General features: G+C 46.0%; 1 protein-coding gene across 1 annotated transcript in view; it reads right to left on the bottom strand.

Moving 5' to 3' along the window:
- The window catches only part of LOC115087554 (glycoprotein-N-acetylgalactosamine 3-beta-galactosyltransferase 1-B-like), an 80,476-nt gene extending 60,266 nt beyond the window's left edge, over positions 1–20,210 (bottom strand). Inside the window, exons 1-2 of the mRNA XM_029594911.1 lie at positions 20,148–20,210; positions 3,168–3,400 (exon numbers count right to left, since the gene is read on the bottom strand). Of these exons, the coding sequence (XP_029450771.1) occupies positions 3,168–3,375 (208 nt within the window). The 5' untranslated portion in view covers positions 3,376–3,400; positions 20,148–20,210. The remainder of the gene's footprint in view (positions 1–3,167; positions 3,401–20,147) is intronic.
- Between the last annotated feature and the right edge of the window lie 1,672 nt (positions 20,211–21,882).

Below are 21,882 nucleotides of genomic sequence, written 5' to 3'. Positions count from 1 at the left end.
CAGGATTCAAGAACTCGGAGAATCCCAGTCGGCGCGAAGCTCGAGGGGACTTGGAGTATGGTACCTGAGGATAAAAGCTCAACGAGGAATGAGCTCGACTCAGAGTGAGGGCAATAAAAGCCAGGTCGTCTGGAGGCTTACGCTGCTGCAGAGGAGAACATCTGAATTGACTGACGATCAGAATATGAAGATAACTGATGACAGAGACATCAGAAAATGAAGAGACGTCCAGGAGATCCGAAGAACAGGACATCGGGAAAACCATGAAAATGGACGAAGACATCAGTACAACTGGAACTGACGAGACAAAGACGCAGGTGCAAGACAAGAGACCATACGGAGATGAAGACGAAGACATAGAATTCCAAACATGGAACAGAGTGCCTTGAGAAGTTGAAGATGAGAAGTCCAGAGGAGAAATGGCTCCTAGGAGGAACTTGCTCCTTGCGAAGGCAAGGAAGGAATGAAATCTGGACCTTTTTATAGTGAAGAAGAGGCGACTCCCTTGATGACATCACTGATGGTCCACTCCCTCGCTGTCCCTTTAAGAAGGGAAAGAAGACGTGGCCTCACGCCCTAGGAGGAAGCAGGACGTGTAGAACCACGGACAGCGGCCCTGCAGCGAGGAGTGCAGAGCAGGAGCTGGAACCAAGGCCGCAGCCAGGCCCCGATGACACAGGCAGTTTCCTGCCACTGAAGGTGAACTAAGGATGGCTGCAGCTGCCAGGCGAGTCCAGGGATGATGGCCCTCTTCTACAGAGGGCCCACGGTAAGGTTAGCGACCTCCGGGTCGCATGAGGAACAACTGGTGTGGTTCCTTGCCACAAAGAAGTGCTTCAGCGGCATCTGAACCACTTGGAGTGAAGAAGTGTGGCTCTGTGCCGCTTTAGAAGTAAAACGCGGTTCCAGCTGCATGATGCAAATGCCAGCGGCCTCCAGACCACATGGAGAAGTAGCAGCATGGCTCCAGCCACGTGGAAAGCGCGGCAAAAAGAGGGAAAAAGGTGAGAAGCTGCCTAAGCAGGCAGAATCACAACAGGGTGAAGCCCAGGCCAAGGCCTTGCCATCCAGGAGAGAAAGGATGTAGGTGGTCTTGGTAATCACGTCTGGGAAATAAGCCAGTTGCAGGCAGAAGTGCATGTTACATTGGTTCAGGAAACCTCTGCACATCAGTGGGTTTCCAGAAAAGCGTGGAGGTACCGGCAACAGAAAGGTTGGCCGAGGAACCGGCATAGAGGTAGAAGGGTTGAGCTTGGGAGACGTCGTGGTTGTAGTCATGGCGGCATCAAATCGGGTGCTCAAATTGTCTGTGGCAGTTGCTAGTGTTTCCAGGATCTTTTGTTGCTCACTGATTCATTGTGCCAGGCCAGGAATAGCCTGTATAGCTGAGACCTCTGCCAGGTCCATGGACTTAGCAATCTGTTAGGTTTTTGTAGGTTTCGTAGACCCTTGGCCTGAGGTGGGGGTTGACACTACCTGAGGGGTTTCTGCCCCACAGGTTCCCACCATTGGGAGGCGAGATAGACTGGAAACAAAGGCAACAGGACCACGGCTGTGGCCCAGATTAGAGGAAGCAAGGAAGAGCTGTCTGCGTCAGAGCCACGTGATCGCAGGCACCTGCACTGTAACAGTACTGCGGAGTGCCCCGAGGAGCAGGGTCAGAGAGAGTCAGTTCAATCGCAGTGCTAGGCAGGTCAGGAGAGAGCATATACCAGAGGAAGGATCTCCAATGCAGAAGCACACAGGGAAGGCCCCGAGAAGCGGGGAGTACGGAGACAGGATCCCTGATGTGGTAGTGCTGAGGCTGCCCTGAGGAGCGGAGAAGCGTGGAGACAGGATCCCTGATGTGGTAGTGCTGAGGCTACCCCGAAGAGCGGGGTAGCTTGGAGACAGCATACCAGGAACGAAGCGCAGAGCAGGCTCCCGAGGATCGGGTACCCAGAGCGAGAGCCAACAACCAAAAGCAGAGATCCAAGGCAGGAACCGCAGGCCTGGAGAGGCAGGAACAAGCACCAGAGGGACTCAGGGAACTCGTTGCCAAGTCGGTTAGCGAAGGCCAAAGGTATAACGTCGGATCTATCTATTCAGCCAGCATCAACTCAAGGCTCTCCAATGTGAAAATGCTGTAAGATAAGTACACTTCTGTGGCACAGCTTCAAGACACTGAGGCGTTTCCATATTAAGTGCATACAGCTTCTGATAAGGAAGCATTCCTAAAAAATAGCTCATTGTGACCAATGATTAAAAAAGGCTCTTGCCATTGAAAGCTTGTATAAGCTGGTAGCCTTTGGGCACTAACGTATGAGGTCACATTGAGTTTTCCCATCCTACTATATATGTTTACAGGATTTATATTATTAAGAGATTTTTAAAATAGCATATACCTGAGTATATGCTTTTTTATACCAAAGGGGTCCATATTTAATAGGTCGCTTCATGGATAAAATTAGCCAGATAACGGAACCCCTCCCTGGAATACCCTTTTTATATATATATGGCTAAATTACAGCCAGAATCAACTTATTTGGCTATAATTTAGCCAGATAGCTGGCTGAAATTGCAATATTAGCCAATTAGACGGATAACTTTGGCTTTTGAATATCTACCCTACAACTGCTAATTGTTTACTTGTGCAACTTTTGAAAATGTCTTTTGTGCTCTCTTACTGCAAACTCACTTGTTGATTCTGTATTCATTTTTGTAAAACAAATTGCAAAAATTCATCAAGTTAATATTTTGTTGCCAATATTTCCCATGAAATTCTCATCATATTTGCAAGAATGCATTACTCTTGTGTAAAATGTCGCTAGGTTTTGACTCTTCATAGAAAATAGATTCATGATTCTAATTTTCCTAAGAAACGTAAAATTACAACAACCTCTTCTGAAAAAAAAAAAAAATCAGTTGGAAACACTAATTACCCTGCAGTATTGCTGTTTTCTGCAAACACTTCTGACCCAGTTGGCCTATGTTTCAGAATTAACCTTTGCAGGGAGCACTGTAGCATGAAGAGGTATTATTGGATCGTTTTCATATACAGGAGCACATGCTTCGTGGGTCCAACAGACATAATGGATGCATTCTATGCATGTAGCATGTATACACACTTTTTTTGACAGAAACATCTGGGTACATCATCTCACTATCAAGATGTAGTGTGCACCAACCTGAGTGGTGGAGATAAGACTTGTTAAACCGTGCCAATCTCTGTTTTATCCACTGAGGGTCTCTAGTGTCCTGGTGTGTGAGGCCTTCCAACTGCTTAAAGAAAAACTCATCAAATAAGTCAACCAGGAAATTAAAAGACAAGAGCCATCCCACTAGGAAGCCACAGCTAAAGGTGAGCCAGGGTGCCTTGCAGTTCAAGAATTCCATGCTGTCTTCTGAATCTGAAAGAGAACTGTGAAAAATAAAAATAAGAAAAGGAGTGGCATATGATGGCAAAAAGGATTGTCTCGCTTAGTACATGTTTCTGCCAGTATTTTTTTACATAATGGACTAATGGTCTTCCATCCCGAAATGTTTGTGAGTGTATGCTACAAAATATTATCTGTAACAATACTGTTCTAAGGTTTTTGCAACCGCCTAAGTCAAACATTAACGCACATTCCCAAAGCCAGAGGTGGTAACCATCTCGTTTTTTCAGAAGCACCACATTTTGAGGGTAATTTTCAATAGTCTCCCTGGAGCTTTCCTTAACTTCCCCCAGTTTATTTTACTACGTTTAAATTTTGCAGACTTAAGGTTTTACATTTTTATAAAAAGATTTTGTTCTTGAAAGCTTCTGAGTAGTTGCATGCTAGCTGCCATATTACTCCTTACTCTAGCCCGTCTTTCCCCTTTGGGAAAAGATTAAAAGTGCAGGCTGCCACTGTACCTGACCCCGAACATTTAGAAAAGTACTACTGCACACACACACATTCAAAGGAGCTTCAGTGAGAAGCCAGGAGCCAAGCAGTAACGAGGAGGTGTGCAGTAAGGTAAGTGTATGGTGCATCCCCCTTCTAAAATCAGTCCTTACCAACATATAACAGTTAGAACAAGGAAGCATGCATGAAGTGTTCAGTTGCATAGCCTCATCTTCCATGCCTCAAATGTTTTCCCTAAGCCAAAGCAGCACATCAGGAAACAAAGTTAGCAAAACAGTCTTCCTGAATGGGGGCACCCAAATGAATCCTACTCCCACCAAACAGACAGGCCGATACCGTACAGTGCACTCTACACTGTTAACCCGCGATTGGACACGAGTTTTCGACGTGCTAGCTTTACCCCTTATTCAGTAAGGGGTAATAGCGCGTCGAAAACGCGCGTCCAAACCCCCCAAACCTAATAGCGCCCGCAACATGCAAATGCATGTTGATGGCCCTATTAGGTATTCCCGCGCGATTCAGAAAGCAAAATGTGCAGCCAAGTCGCACATTTTACTTTCAGAAATTAGCGCCTACCCAAAGGTAGGCGTTAATTTCTCCCGGCACCGGGAAAGTGCACAGAAAAGCAGTAAAAACTGCTTTTCTATGCACCCTCCGACTTAATATCATGGTGATATTAAGTCGGAGGTCCCGAAAGTTAAAAAAAGTTAAAAAAAAAAAGTTTGAAATTGGCCTGCGGCTCACGGGTTGAAAACTGGACGCTCAATTTTGCTGGCGTCTGGTTTCCGAACCCGTGGCTGTCAGCGGGTTTGAGAACCGACGCCGGCAACAAAAGGGATGCGCTAGTGTCCCTAGCGTCTCTTTTTGCCGCGGGCCCTCATTTGAATACAGAATCATGCGCACAGGGAGAACGGGCATTCGCCCACTCTCCCGCAACTTTTACTGTATCGGCCCAAGAATTTCCACAAGCCATTAGGGAGGATCCATGTTACAATCTTTATTATGCACAAAGAGATGCAGCACAGTATTCATGAAAAGCTGACAAGATCCAGATTGGCCAAACAATTGCACGTATCTTCAACAGCAGCATTATCATTCTCCTCAGTTTTCTCTTCCTGACCTTAAACCCATCTGCAGCCTCACTTCTGCAGCATACTGCAAGGATGTGCAGGTTAGGTCAAGTACCCATGTTTTTTTCTCTTTTCCCCATATTCCTCTTATATAATATCTTCCTTACTTTGGTCTTTTGCCCCTCCCTCCTTGAAGCAAAGCCATGTGCACTGGAGCCTACATATTGGTCAAAAGCAGTAATAAAGCCATAGTGCAACCATCAACAATGCATGAACTGTGAGACAACAATAGTGCCTGTGTTACAACCAAAGCAAAAACATTTTGTGAGAAAAGGAGATGTCATAGTAACTCCTGTGCCAAGGAGCCACCTTCCCAGCCCTGGGGAGCATTTGCCTGGCTCTCCCAGTGTTATGCGCCCCAATGACAGGGCCCCGCAACTACCGACGTGGCCCGTCAAGGCAGCCCTGGGCTCCTTGGCTGCAGCAGGGAGCCGGTATCAACACCACACCACTCCGCCGCTTCCCAACGCTCTCCTCGATGCGGCAGCCCTCTCCGGGTCGAGCTGCCTCGCCGATGCTGCCTTGCCGCCCACGCCGCCGTCTTCCTCTTGGGCTGGGCGCCCCTCTACGCGCATGCACCTTCCCCAAAGATTTAAAGGGCCTGTAGCAGGAATCGCCCGCAGCCCTTAATTGATGACATCACCGGCCTTCTTCTACTTAAGGCAAGCTCTGACAGTCAGAGCTTGCCTTGGCAATAAGACCCTTCATTCTCCTAAGTTGAGTTCCAGTGTTTCTGTACTCCAGTGTTTCTGCGTTCTCACCTTCCTATGTTCCCACCTTCTTGTGTTCCCCCCTTCCGTTGCTCCTGACTCCAGATGACCTTTGGCTTCTGACCTTCTGCTGTGACCTGACTACGAGTATCGCCGCCTGCCCTTACCTTCTGCTTGGACCTGACTAAAATCTCGCCACCTGCCTCGACCTTCGACCTGGACCTGATCTCAAGTGCTATCGCCTGGCCCTATCCTCACGGGATCATCCACGCAGAGGCCCACCTAAGTCCAGTCAGCCCCGGTTCCCAAGGGCTCAACCTGCAGGGAATGAGGGCTGGTATTGGTGAAGCTCTAGCTGGCTTCTGCTTCCCAACTGGCCTCGCCTGCCAACGGAGGGGACCTGTGGGGGTTTCTCCCACAGGCAGTGCCAACTCCTCCTTGGTCCAAGGGTCCATTCCTCCAACAGTTTGCCAAGGCCATGGACCCGGCGAAGGCCTCCGCTCTCCAGGCCATTCCGAGACTAGCACACCAGATACAAGAGCAACAGCGGTTTCTCGAAGTTCTGACGGCCTCTATCGAGCCTAAAGGCTCAATTAGACTCCTCCTCTCTGCCATCTGTACCACCGCCAATCTCTTCAGGTCCTTCTCCACAGACCGCACCGGCATGTCCTTCCATTCCTCTACCAGCACCGCCGCATTACTACGGAGACCCAAAACAATGTTGGGGATTTATCAACCAATGCCACATGCATTTCTTCCTACAACCCAGGGCATTTCCAGATGACGCCACAAAGGTTATTTTCATCCTCTCGCGTCTGGAAGGCAAAGCTCTGGCATGGGCTTTCCCGCTGGGAGTGTGCAGACTCCCTCTTGCAGGATCTCCTGTGCTTTGTCTCCACTTTTAAGAGGATCTTTGATGATCCAGGGAGACAGACCTCTGCCAGCGCGGACCTGCTGCATCTCAAGCAAGGGCAGCGCTCGCTTAGTGATTATACTATCGAGTTCTGGGCACTCGCCACCGAACTTGGATGGCAGGAGGACTGTTTATGCCCTATCTTCTTGGACGGCCTCTCATTCCGCCTCAAGGATGAACTCACCGTCCGGGCCTCATTGACCTCACTAGTTGAATCAACCGACATCTCCAGGAATGCAACCGGGAGTTCCGGACTCCACGCCGCTCAGTCTCCGAGCATCCCCGCTCTCCTCCTGCCACCATGGCTTTGGCTCCTGGAGGCATCTCCGCCAGCAAGGCAGAAGAACCCAAGCAATTGGTTTGAGGGCGTTTATCTCCCGAGGAACGTCAACATGGAAGACAAGCAGGCCTCTGCCTATACTGTAGCACGGCGAGACATCGGCTATCCCAGTGCACAATCTATCCGGGAAACTTCTAGGCCTAAGGTCAATTAGGGCCCTGACCTTAGGCTCCATCATTCCAGCCCCTCAGCTGACACTTCTGGCAACCATCACGTTCGCCTTGTACTCCTTCTCAGTACTGACACTGGTGGACTCCGGAGTGGGAGGAAACTTCATAGTCATTAGAGATGTGAATCGTGTGCCCTATCGTCTTAACGATTGAAATCGTCTAGCAGGAGAAGAAAATCGTGTTTGGCATGATTTTTTAGTTAAAAAATCGTTTTTTCCGATTAGTGCGCACTAATCGGAGTTAGTGCGCACTAACCGGGTGTTAGTGCGCACTAACTCCCGTTAGTGCGCACTAACAGAAAATGATACCATTTGATACTTTTCAGGTCAGTTAAGGTCAGTTTAGGAATGAATATGTATTCCTATTGGCTGCCCTCTTATTTATTCATGTTACCAAAGTTCCCACTGACAATATATGGGGGATGGGAAATGGAAACAGTTGGTAGCTTGACAAAAAAAGTAATGTGATCAGTCAATGTGACTAGAACTTGTGCCCTAACCCTGATACCAGGGGTGTTGTGATCTTCCTGCACACAGTGCCCTAACCCTGACACCAGGGGTGTTGTGATCTTCCTGTACACAGTGCCCTATCCCTATTAATACCAGGAGTGTTGTGATCTTCCTGCACACAGTGCCCTAACCCTGATACCAGGGGTGTTGTGATCTTCCTGCACACAGTGCCCTAACCCTGACACCAGGGGTGTTGTGATCTTCCTGCAAACAGTGCCCTATCCCTATTAATACCAGGAGTGTTGTGATCTTCCTGCATGCAGTGCCCTATCCCTAATGCCAGGAGTGTTGTGATCTTCCTGCACACAGTGCCCTATCCCTAATAATACCAGGAGTGTTGTGATCTTCCTGCACACAGTGCCCTAACCCTGATACCAGGGGTGTTGTGATCTTCCTGCACACAGTGCCCTATCCCTATTAATACTGGGAGTGTTGTGATCTTCCTGCACACAGTGCCCTATCCCTATTAATACCAGGAGTGTTGTGATCTTCCTGCATGCAGTGCCCTATCCCTAATGCCAGGAGTGTTGTGATCTTCCTGCACACAGTGCCCTATCCCTATTAATAGCAGGAGTGTTGTGATCTTCCTGCACACAGTGCCCTATCCCTATTAATACCAGGAGTGTTGTGATCTTCCTGCACACAGTGCCCTAACCCTGATACCAGGGGTGTTGTGATCTTCCTGCACACAGTGCCCTATCCCTATTAATACCAGGAGTGTTGTGATCTTCCTGCACAAAGTGCCCTAACCCTGACACCAGGGGTGTCGTGATCTTCCTGCGTGCAGTGCCCTATCCCGCCTGCATTACTAGTGAGAGGCTGGCTTCACAGACAGGGGGGAGCTTCCTGACCCTCACTCCTCCCCTCCCCCATGTCCCAGCCAGTGAATGGTGTGTGGGTGAGGGGGGGGGGAGGATGGTGAGGCTGAAACAGCTCCTTCCCTGCATTACTAGTGAGAGGCTGGCTTCACAGACAGGGGGGAGCTGCCTGACCCTCACTCCTCCCTTCCCCCAAGTCCCAGCAAGTGAATGGTGTGTGGGTGAGGGGGGGGAGGATGGTGAAGGATGAGACAGCTCCCTCCCTGCATTACTAGTGAGAGGCTGGCTTCACAGACAGGGGGGAGCTGCCTGACCCTCACTCCTCCCTTCCCCCAAGTCCCAGCAAGTGAATGGTGTGTGGGTGAGGGGGGGGAGGATGGTGAAGGCTGAGACAGCTCCCTCCCTGCATTACTAGTGAGAGGCTGGCTTCACAGACAGGGGGGGGGGGGGCTACCTGACCCTCACTCCTCCGGGGTGTTGTGATCTTCCTGCACACAGTGCCCTATCTCTGATACCAGGGGTATTGTGATCTTCCTGCACACAGTGCCCTATCCCTATTAATACCAGGAGTGTTGTGATCTTCCTGCACACAGTGCCCTAACCCTGATACCAGGGGGTGTTGTGATCTTCCTGCATGCAGTGCCCTATCCCGGTTACCGGGGGTATTGTGATCTTCCTGCATACAGTGCCCTATCCCTAATACCAGGGGTGTTGTGATCTTCTTGCACACATTCCGGTATCAGGGATAGGGCACTGCATGCAGGAAAATCACAACACCCCTGGTATCAGGGATAGGGCACTGTGTGCAGGAAGATCACAACACCCCTGGTATCAGGGATAGGGCACTGTGTGCAGGAAGATCACAACACCCCAGAGGAGTGTGGGTCAGGCAGCTCCCCCCTGTCTGTGAAGCCAGCCTCTCACTAGTAATGCAGGGAGGGAGCTGTCTCAGCCTTCACCATCCTCCCCCCCCCCCCCCTCACCCACACACCATTCACTGGCTGGGACATGGGGGAGGGGAGGAGTGGGGTCAGGCAGCTCCCCCCTGTCTGTGAAGCCAGCCTCTCACTAGTAATGCAGGGAAGGAGCTGTTTCAGCCTCACCATCCTCCCCCCCCCCCTCACCCACACACCATTCACTGGCTGGGACATGGGGGAGGGGAGGAGTGAGGGTCAGGAAGCTCCCCCCTGTCTGTGAAGCCATCCTCTCACTAGTAATGCAGGGAGGGAGCTGTCTCAGACTTCACCATCCTCCCCCCCCCCCCCTCACCCACACACCATTCACTGGCTGGGACATGGGGGAAGTCAGGAGTGAGGGTCAGGCAGCTCCCCCCTGTCTGTGAAGCCAGCCTCTCACTAGTAATGCAGGCGGGATAGGGCACTGCATGCAGGAAGATCACAACACCCCTGGTATCAGGGTTAGGGCACTGTGTGCAGGAAGATCACAACACTCCTGGTATTAATAGGGATAGGGCACTGTGTGCAGGAAGATCACAACACCCCTGGTGTCAGGGTTAGGGCACTGTGTGCAGGAAGATCACAACACCCCTGGTATCAGGGATAGGGCACTGAGTGCAGAAAGATCACAACACCCCTGGTATTAGGAATAGGGCACAAGTTCTAGTCATATTGACTGATCACATTACTTTTTTTGTCAACTACCAATAGTTTCCATTTCCCATCCCCCCAACCATCACCTCAGTTGGAACCTTGGTAACATCAATAGATAAGAGGGCAGCCAGCCAATAGGAATACATATTCATTCCTAACTGACCTGGAAAGTGTCAATAATTTGTTTCATTTTCTGTTAGTGTTCCTGAGTTTCCATTTCCATTTCCCATCCCCCCAACCATCACCTCAGTGGGAACCTTGGTAACATCAATAGATAAGAGGGCAGCCAGCCAATAGGAATACATATTCATTCCTAACTGACCTTTACTGACCTGGAAAGTGTCAATTTGTATCATTTTCTGTTAGTGCGCATTAACTGGAAGTTAGTGCGCACTAACTCCCATTAGTGCGCACTAACACGATTTAACGATTTTTAACGATAAATCGTTAGAATTTCTATTGTATTGTGTTCTATAATGATTTAAGACGATATTAAAATTATCGGACGATAATTTTAATCGTTGAAAAACGATTCACATCCCTAATAGTCATAGACCCCGCAGCCCACTTACATATTGCTACCAAAGCTATAGAAACAACCCTGGTCATCACATCCATCCATGGAGACCCCTTGCCGGGAAGGGTCACCCAAATCACCACTCCAGTTCCGGTGAGGATTGGTGCTCTCCACGAGGAGATGATCAAGTTCTTCATCCTAGATAAATCTATGCACCCAATGATCCTGGGCCTACCCTAGCTACAGTGCCACTCTCCCCAATTTAACTGGGTGACGCTACAACTCTCCGAATGGAGCCTGCACTGTCTCCACTCCTACATGAAATGGGTGGAGACGCTCTCGCAGATATCCCTGGCAGCTGTAATGCCTGGAATTCTGGAGCCCTATGCAGACTTTGCTGATGTCTTCTCTAAGAAGAATGCGGACATCCTTCTATCTCTTCGGAAATTTGACTGCCCCATAGACCTACTCCCCAGTACCACCCCTCCGCGGGGTAGGGTGTATCCTCTCTCCATTCTAGAAACGAAGGCCATGACAGAGTACATCCAGAAGAACCTGGCCAAAGGATTGATTCATCCTTCCTCTTCACCCACCGGTGCGGAGTTCTTCTTCATTACTAAAAAGGATGGCAGTTTATGCCCCTGCATTGGCTACGGAGGGCTCAATGCCATTATCCGGAAGGACAAATACCCATCGCCAATGATTAATGAACTGTTCAACCGCCTTCAGGGGGCAACCATCATCACTAAGTTAGATGTCCATGGAGCATATAACCTGGTCCGGATTCGCCCTGATGACATATGGAAGACACCCTTCAACATCAGGGACGGGCATTACGAGTATCTCGTAATGTTCTTTAGCCTATCCCAGCAAATGATGAACAAAATTTAACAAGACCTCCTGTACACCAAGGTCGTGGTCTACCTCAATGAAATCTTCGTATTCTTGAAGGACCTGTCAACCCACAGTCAGGATGCCCATCAGGTGCTCCAGCGACTACGAGAAAACCAACTATATGCTAAATTGGACAAATGTTTGTTCAAAGAAATTCTTCCCTTCTTGGGATATATTGTCTCCAAGCAAGGCTTCTCCATGGATCCCAGTAAGCTCCAGAGTATCTACAACTGGCCCCAGCCAACTGGACTCCAAGCCCTCCAAAGATTTCTGGGGTTCACTAACTAACTACTACTATCATTTCATCACCAACTACTCATCCCTTGTGGCTCCTTCCTCGGCACTCATGAGCAAAGGGTCCAACACTCAGAATTGGTCCCCCGCTGCGGTCTCAGTCTTTTGAGCTTTAAAGGAAGCCTTCCTGCAAGCACCTTGCCTATGTCACACCGACCCTAGCTGCCCTTTCATTTTGGAGGTGGATGCATCCTCCATAGGAGTCAGAACCATTCTGAGCCAGCACCCACCTAAAGGCACCTTACATCCTTGCTCCTTTTTCTCTACAAGTTTTCTCCTGCAGAGTGCAATTATAGCATCAGGGACCACGAACTCCTTGCCATCAAGCTTGCCCTGGAGGAGTGGCGCCCCTGGCTGGAAGGGGCTCAGCACACGTACACCATCTAATGGACCACAAATATTTGGAACACCTCCGACACTTCCAATGCCTAAACGCCCAACAAGCCCAATGGTCCCTCTTCTTTGCTTGCTTTAACTTCGACCTAAGGTACTGCCCAGCCAATAAGCAAAGACAAGCCGATGCCTTATCGCACTCGTTTGTACCAGAAGATACCATCCAGGAGCCCCAACACATCATTGACCCAGCATGCATCCATCTATCCACCGCTACGACCATTCCCGCTAGGAATACAGTAGGAATACAGTGGTTCTCATAATGGGAGAGCACCAACCAGATGTAGCAGGAAAGGATCCTGTAGCAAGGACCTGCTTTCTAGGTGATGCATTGTCCTTTCGCACTGAGGATATCTCCCCAAGGCCTACTGCCCAGGAGGGAAGGGTTAGGTCGGCCGTCATAGTTGGTGATTCGATTATTAGGAATGTAGATAGCTGGGTGGCGGGTGGGCATGAGGATCGCCTGGTAACATGCCTACCTGGTGCGAAGGTGGCGGACCTCACGCGTCACCTAGATAGGATTTTAGACAGTGCTGGGGAGGAGCCGGCTGTCGTGGTACACGTGGGCACCAACGACATAGGAAAATGTGGGAGGGAGGTTCTGGAAGCCAAATTTAGGCTCTTAGGTAGAAAGATTAAATCCAGAACCTCCAGGGTAGCATTCTCTGAAATGCTCCCTGTTCCACGCGCAGGTCACCAGAGGCAGGCAGAGCTCCGGAGTCTCAATGCGTGGATGAGACGATGGTGCAAGGAAGAGGGATTCAGTTTTGTTAGGAACTGGGGAACCTTTTGGGGAAGGGGGAGTCTCTTCCGAAGGGATGGGCTCCACCTTAACCAGGGTGGAACCAGACTGCTGGCGCTAACCTTTAAAAAGGAGATAGAGCAGCTTTTAAACTAGAACAAAGGGGAAAGCCGACAGTCGCTCAGCAGCGCATGGTTCGGAGAGATGTATCTTTAAAGGATACTAATGATGCATTAGAATTAGGGCATCCCGACAGTGAGGTTCCAATAATTAGAAAAGTAGTCCAAGTGCCTGTAACTAAAAACTAACCTGAGCTAAAAAATTCTAACTTATCCCTATCAATTAAAAAGCAGAATAAAAATACAAACAAAAAACAAACTTTGAAATGTTTGTATGCTAATGCCAGAAGTCTAAGAAGTAAGATGGGAGAATTAGAATGTATAGCAGTAAATGATGACATAGACTTAATTGGCATCTCAGAGACATGGTGGAAAGAGGATAACCAATGGGACAGTGCTATACCGGGGTACAAATTATATCGCAATGACAGAGAGGAGCAGTCGGGAGGAGGTGTGGTGCTTTATGACCGAAATGGCATAGAGTCCAACAGGATAAACATCCTGCATGAGACTAAATACAAAATTTAATCTTTATGGGTAGAAATCCCTTGTGTATCAGGGAAGACTACAGTGATAGGGGTATACTACCATCCACCTGGTCAAGATGGTGAGATGGACAGTGAAATGCTAAGAGAAATTAGGGAAGCTAACCAAATTGGTAGTGCAGTAATAATGGGAGACTTCAATTACCCACATAAACATAGTGCAAGAAAGAATATGCGGTTCCATTGAAACTTCAAATTTACTTTTATTATATCTTCAGACATTCATAGTTCATTTAAGTGAGGCAACTCCATTCCAAGTAAACATAAGGAAATTTTAAAGTCCCCCGACACGGTCCGTGTTTCGGGTAAGCTGCATCAGGAGGGACCCCAGCAAGTTTTTAATCTTTATAGTTAACATCAGTGCGCTCCTGATGTTAACTGTAAAGATTAAAAACTTGCTGGGGTCCCTCCTGATGCAGCTTATCCGAAACACGGACCGTGTCGGGGGACTTTAAAATTTCCTTATGTTTACTTGGAATGGAGTTGCCTCACTTAAATGAACTATGAATGTCTGAAGATATAATAAAAGTAAATTTGAAGTTTCAATGGAACCGCATATTCTTTCTTGCACTATGTTTATGTGAGTACTTGCTTATGTGCAAGGTTTGCTTCTGTTGATTTTCAGACTTCAATTACCCCAATATAGACTGGGTAAATGTATCATCGGGTCACGCTAGAGAGATAACGTTCCTGGATGGAATAAATGATAGCTTTATGGAGCAATTGGTTCAGGAACCGACGAGAGAGGGAGCACTTTTAGTTCTAATTCTCAGTGGAGCACAGGACTTGGTGAGAGAGGTAACTGTGGTGGGGCCACTTGGCAATAGTGATCATAATATGATCAAATTTAATTTAATGACTGGAAAAGGAACAGTGTGCAAATCCAAGGCTCTCGTGCTAAACTTTCAAAAGGGAAACTTTGATAAAATGAGAAAAATTGTTAGAAAAAAACTGAAAGGAGCAGCTACAAAAGTAAAAAATGTCCAAGAGGCGTGGTCATTGTTAAAAAATACCATTCTAGAAGCACAGTCCAGATGTATTCCACACATTAAGAAAGGTGGAAAGAAGGCAAAACGATTACCGGCATGGTTAAAAGGGGAGGTGAAAGAAGCTATTTTAACCAAAAGATCTTCATTCAAAAATTGGAAGAAGGATCCAACAGAAGAAAATAGGATAAAGCATAAACATTGGCAAGTTAAATGTAAGACATTGATAAGACAGGCTAAGAGAGAATTTGAAAAGAAGTTGGCTGTAGAGGCAAAATCTCACAGTAAAAACTTTTTAAAATATATCCGAAGCAGAAAGCCTGTGAGGGAGTCAGTTGGACCGTTAGATGATCGAGGGGTTAAAGGGGCACTTAGAGAAGATAAGGCCATTGCGAAAAGATTAAATGATTTCTTTGCTTCGGTGTTTACTGAAGAGGATGTTGGGGAGGTACCCGTAATGGAGAAGGTTTTCATGGGTAATGATTCAGATGGACTGAATCAAATCACGGTGAACCTAGAAGATGTGGTAGGCCTGATTGACAAACTGAAGAGTAGTAAATCACCTGGACCGGATGGTATACACCCCAGAGTTCTGAAGGAACTAAAAAATGAAATTTCAGACCTATTAGTAAAAATTTGTAACTTATCATTAAAATCATCCATTGTACCTGAAGACTGGAGGATAGCAAATGTAACCCCAATATTTAAAAAGGGCTCCAGGGGCGATCCGGGAAACTACAGACTGGTTAGCCTGACTTCAGTGTCAGGAAAAATAGTGGAAAGTGTTCTAAACATCAAAATCACAGAACATATAGAAAGACATGGTTTAATGGAACAAAGTCAGCATGGCTTTACCCAGGGCAAGTCTTGCCTCACAAATCTGCTTCACCTTTTTGAAGGAGTTAATAAACATGTGGATAAAGGTGAACCGGTAGATATAGTATACTTGGATTTTCAGAAGGCGTTTGACAAAGTTCCTCATGAGAGGCTTCTAGGAAAAGTAAAAAGTCATGGGATAGGTGGCGATGTCCTTTCGTGGATTGAAAACTGGCTAAAAGACAGGAAACAGAGAGTAGGATTAAATGGGCAATTTTCTCAGTGGAAGGGAGTGGACAGTGGAGTGCCTCAGGGATCTGTATTGGGACCCTTACTGTTCAATATATTTATAAATGATCTGGAAAGAAATACGACGAGTGAGATAATCAAATTTGCAGATGACACAAAATTGTTCAGAGTAGTTAAATCACAAGCAGATTGTGATAAATTGCAGGAAGACCTTGTGAGACTGGAAAATTGGGCATCCAAATGGCAGATGAAATTTAATGTGGATAAGTGCAAGGTGATGCACATAGGGAAAAATAACCCATGCTATAATTACACGATGTTGGGTTCCATATTAGGTGCTACAACCCAAGAAAGAGATCTAGGTGTCATAGTGGATAACACATTGAAATCGTCGGTTCAGTGTGCTGCGGCAGTCAAAAAAGCAAACAGAATGTTGGGAATTATTAGAAAAGGAATGATGAATAAAACGGAAAATGTCATAATGCCTCTGTATCGCTCCATGGTGAGACCGCACCTTGAATACTGTGTACAATTCTGGTCGCCGCATCTCAAAAAAGATATAATTGCGATGGAGAAGGTACAGAGAAGGGCTACCAAAATGATAAGGGGAATGGAACAACTCCCCTATGAGGAAAGACTAAAGAGGTTAGGACTTTTCAGCTTGGAGAAGAGACGACTGAGGGGGGAAATGATAGAGGTGTTTAAAATCATGAGAGGTCTAGAACGGGTAGATGTGAATCGGTTATTTACTCTTTCGGATAGTAGAAGGACTAGGGGACACTCCATGAAGTTAGCATGGGGCACATTTAAAACTAATCGGAGAAAGTTCTTTTTTACTCAACGCACAATTAAACTCTGGAATTTGTTGCCAGAGAATGTGGTTCGTGCAGTTAGTATAGCTGTGTTTAAAAAAGGATTGGATAAGTTCTTGGAGGAGAAGTCCATTACCTGCTATTAAGTTCACTTAGAGAATAGCCACTGCCATTAGCAATGGTTACATGGAATAGACTTAGTTTTTGGGTACTTGCCAGGTTCTTATGGCCTGGATTGGCCACTGTTGGAAACAGGATGCTGGGCTTGATGGACCCTTGGTCTGACCCAGTATGGCATTTTCTTATGTTCTTATGTTCTTACAAGAGAGTACTCAAGTGGTCACATGATTCCCGGATAGCCGGCCACCCTGGCCGCGCCTGGACATTGGCACTCCTCCAGTGCTACTACTGGTGGCCCAACATGCAACAAGATGTGAGGGCCTATGTGGAGTTTTATCCCACCTGCGCACAAGAAAAGCCAGTAGTGGACGCCCCTGGGGGCTGTTACAGCCATTGCCAGCCCCCAGGAAACCCTGGACCCACCTGTCCACCGATTTTGTGGTGGACCTCTTGAACTCCAGTGGCAATACCGTAATTTGGGTGATAGTTGACAGATTTTCCAAGATGGCTCACTTCGTCCCGATACCTGGCCTCCCTTCAGCCCCAGAGTTAGCCTGATTATTCGCTCTACATGTGTTCCGCCTTCATGGGCTTCCCAAACATGTAATTTGCAACAGAGGACCACAGTTCACTGCCCAGTATTGGCGATCACTTTGCAAGAAGTTAATATAACATTGGACCTGACTACTGCTTGTTAGGATTCATGGGTTTCGTGGACCCTTAGCCCGAGGTGAGGGGAAGTCCGAGTCAAATCTCCAAAGTAGTGACGTAAGCTGCCCTGAGGAGCAGGGCTGCGCACAGTGGAATCTCTGGTAGAGAAATGTAGGCACTGCCCCGAGGAGCAGGGAGGTGCAGAGTACAGTCACTGGTGTAGATCACAGGCACTGCCCTGAGGAGCAGGGAAGCACAGAGTCGAGTCTCCAAAGCAGTAAGGTAGTTCATGTGGCGACCCTGAGGAGCAGGGAAGCCGGGAGGCAGGACCTCTGGAAGGCGCAAGGGCTACCCTAAGGAGCGGGGAAGCTTGGAGACCACAGTGCATGTAATTATCACAGTAACGTGCACATTATATTTTTACCTTAGAGTGTCCTTTTTCAGGTAAAATCTAGTGTTATAAATGCATAATTTTAAACTATCAGTTGGGAAGTCAATTTGGGGGATTCCCAGGCTGTAAGCTTCGCTAGGGTGCCTAATATCCTGGCCCTCTCCACCTTCTTGCACTTCTGATCACCTCTGGACTGTTGGGAACCTGTGATATTCCTCCGATCCCTTTCTGGTCTTCCTTTCAAACACCATCCATATTTTAGGTCCTTGATAGCACTTCTGGGTGAAGCACTAGGTGTTTCTCCTCTACTCCTCTGGAGTCTCCTGTTATCCTGACTCCTTCCTCAGACAACCAGCCCTTGTCCATGTGCGTACACTCCTTTTATACTGCACACAACTCACACAACCATTAGTTAGCAATCGCAGTTGCCACTCACCACACAGGCACACCTGCCAAGACTGTCCTTGCCCACCAATCTGGAAGTTTCTTAGTATAAAGAATAGATAAACTTTTAGAAAAAACACCCAATATACACCCCTAAAGGAAGGGCTTCCTACATATCTTCTCCTACTAGCCATTCCCCTTTTTGGCCCACCAGTAACACCATCAACACAACTCCCCGACCGCCCCTACTGTTCTGTTTATGACAGATCAAACAGACAAAAAATGAAAAAGGCCAAAATAAGTAAATCTGTCAGAAAATATTTTAATATTTTGTGCTTTATTGATAATTACTTATATTTAGTGAAGTCAGTAATCAATTAGCCATAAAGAGACATGTTAGCATTTAATACCCATAAGCCTTTACTTTTAAAAGCCATGACTTTAGTCAAGGCCTGTGCTGAAAAAACTCCAGCACACTGCCCCCTTCTCAGACCTTGAGAAAAGGTGTTTACCACCTAATGCTTATCTCAAGAAAGCAGCCTGCATTTTATGACCTTGAGCATCCTAAAAACAGGTGGTCAGTCACTCAAGCGTGAATCTTGTGACAGAAGGGAGTGAAAAAGATTTTCTCTCAGAACTACAAAGAAAGCTAAATAAAGACTAAAAGATTGTTAATTTGGCATCAAATTAAAGATCGAATATGGGCAAAGCTTTAAACAGGGTAAGAATAACTCCTAATTTTTAATATTGTGATATGAAAAATTAATTGGACCTCAGTCAAGGTTTTTTAGAAATTAAGTTCTTCAAAGGCTAAAAAGATAGATGTATTGATAGAAAAGAAACAGTTACCCTGGATCAAAGAAATCAAAGAGTTTTTAGGGTATAAAACTGGAAGCAGTCAGAAGGAAGAAAGGAGTGCTACTTTGATTTTCTTTGCACGTGATTAAGAGAGACACAAAGCGGGGTGCTTCAGATAATTGGTAAGTATAATCATTTATTCAAGTATATGAGAACCTTTAAATTGCTATTGTTTCTAGATTGGCAGATGTATTAGAAATGCATTGATTTCTAAAAGATGACATTGATTGACAATTATCTGATTTTAATAATTTCAATTACCTTATTAATGGCTATTATATTGATTGTAGGATATACTTTGGTAAAGTTAAGATTTGAACATAAAAGTGTTTCTTAGTTATTTAGAGATTTTTATTCATGCCTTTCTTTATCTGAAATAAAGAAAATATTTTTACAATAAACTGACTGGTTTATTTTGCATGATGTGCTGCATGAATTATTGATGAATACATTTCTGTGGTAGATTCGAACACACCTCTGAAAATAAACTTTTTGTCTCAAGGCAGAAAAGGGTAGGGAAGAGAATGAAAGTGGAGGTTTTTTATCAAAGCAGGATCCCCTGGTTTTGAATTCTGCTAATGGTAGAAGCCTCAATACTTCCATTCAAAATTTCTTACAAATCCAATTAACTTACCCTTTATTCAATCAATATTATTTTAAGTAAAAAACAAATTTATAAATGTTAAAGCCTATAGAAGAAGTAAATCAATATTAAGATCTAAGTGCTTCATTCAATACTGAAAACTGTAAATAAATTCACAATTCTAAATTTTAAGAACTAATACCTCCCCACAATTCCCTACATCCAGATCTGATCACCCTGACACACTCCCATACATACACACTCCCCATCATTCATACAAACATTCATTGAAAACCACTAAAAAATCATATACAGAGAGTCCTCTGAACAATTTCAAACAACACTCCTGGAACAAACAAGGTACTTAGCTTATAATAATGTCCATTGGAAGGTCCAAAATGTTCCAAATTAATATTCCAAAAAGACAGTATTCCAAAAAATTGTTTTCCAAGAAGAAAATTTTTGTAAATACCAAACAATCTAATAAGTCACAATGTCAGCGTCAAATCAGCAGCTTCCAAATATTTTGTATGTCCGATGAAAGGATGAAATGTTGTAAAACAACGTGGTGAAAGGAATATATGCCTCATCCGATTTGAGGCATTGACTTATTTTAACAGTTAGAACTGAATCCACGGTGTAGAGGCATAAAACAACCCACTTGTGCTCCCTGCTATCTGTAAGTCTGCCTTACAGGAGCACAAAGCAGCCAAAATGTTCTCACCTGTTAACTTCTATTGTTGAATTTGAATTCCAGGAACGCAAGAGAACCAAGGTATAATACCTTCTCTTCAGTCTATGAATTTATATTTCAGGAACATCCCTCTAGTAACACCCATAGGAAAAACAGAACATTGTTATAATAAATAAACATTACACTTTTAACCTGTTAGGCTTAAACATGAGTACTTTGAAAGCATAGCCCCAGTAAAACAAAGCTACTATGCCATCTAGTGACCCCTTGGCGTTAGACATTTAATAGCGCTTATAAGTACTATGTAGTACTAAAGCACTCTACCACAAATTATAATCATCCATTATTGTCTCTAAAATGCAGGTGCAATAGTTCCAAAGATTTTGCAATATACTATGTAGCCCCACCATCAGTGGGCACATAAAATGATGAGAAATTCTGTCCCTAATGATAATGGCCAGTCTCTCCAATTCAGTGGGTTCAGAAATTTGGTTATGCAGATGGTGAAGTGGACCCTAGTAGAAAGAGTGGGGTAGTTCACGTTCCCTTGACTGGTGTTTTAGCCATTCTCCCCTCCATGAATCTGGTCCCTATATTTCTCTAAAATTGCTGATAAGAAGTCTAATGAAGCAGAATCACACCACTCCAAGGTATAAACAAAACTCTTAACTTCTATTTCTCGATTTTACATCCAGCTACTGTGTGTATGTTAGTTTAGGGTAAAACATTCCTTACTGAATACGCAGAGTTCATGAGATACGCAGTCAGAGTAACAACATCCACTAATAAAGCGTATCTGATACCTGCGAGGGAATCTATAGGAAACCACCTCAGATTAATTTATGGGACCGGGCACAGCTGTCTTGCCTGGACTTTCTTAAGATCCATACCAAGGAATCCTGGGTGAAAGAAGGAATCCCTCACCGGAGTATAAGAATTCAGGGCCTAGACCGGCCCCGGGGAGCAAGCAGGAAGCCACTATATGAGAAAACCTGCTATATGTGATTCCTCTGTGTTACTTTGACTTTAAGAGGGGCTACATCATTTGTTTGTTTTGCTTTAACTGTAAATAAATTGCATAGAAGGGAAACAGCCAGAGTCTGCCTCCTTATTCCTTCTGGCTATTTCAAAGCTGCTTCCACCCAGGTTAACACATATGGTGGCAGCTGTGGGGTTTCTTGCCTAAGTGGGAAGCACAGGCAGGAGCCCACAGCCACAGCAACAGAAAGAAAAAAAAAAAACAACCTGCAGAGTTTTGTTTTTTTTCTCTTTTTCCTGGGGCATCCCAGTTCCACTCACCCCAGCTGAAGCTACAACAGGCTAAGGGGACAGCCCACCTGTAAAGTCAGGGTTCAAGCAGTGAGTCAGGGCCAGATAGGCCAGCAGGTCTTTTTTTGTTTTTTCACCTGTTCTTCCACTGGAGAGATACCCAGTTTGGAGGCAGCTCGGCAAATAGGAAAGATGGAGGAAGTGATCCAGGTCCCTGCTACAGGGCAGCGGCAATTACAGAATACCCTACAAACACAAATTGATCAGCAGCAGTCAGCAGCATAGGGTGCTAACCCAGATAGCACAAGCCATGCAAACCGCCATAACCAGTCCTCCTCCCTTGTCACTGACACTACTTAAGATGACTCCTTGAAATCTGAATGCTCCGCTCGATTGGCAGGTTGACCAGAGAACAGGTGGGCTACCCATCTGGGGAACCTACTTACCGGGAGTAGTCAAGATGCTTTCCAAACTGCCAATTTGGAAGGGAGGGCCA

The sequence above is a fragment of the Rhinatrema bivittatum genome, chromosome 3, assembly GCF_901001135.1.
Source record: "Rhinatrema bivittatum chromosome 3, aRhiBiv1.1, whole genome shotgun sequence".
Taxonomy (NCBI): Eukaryota; Metazoa; Chordata; class Amphibia; order Gymnophiona; family Rhinatrematidae; genus Rhinatrema; species Rhinatrema bivittatum.
This window is presented reverse-complemented; position numbering and strand designations above follow the sequence as displayed.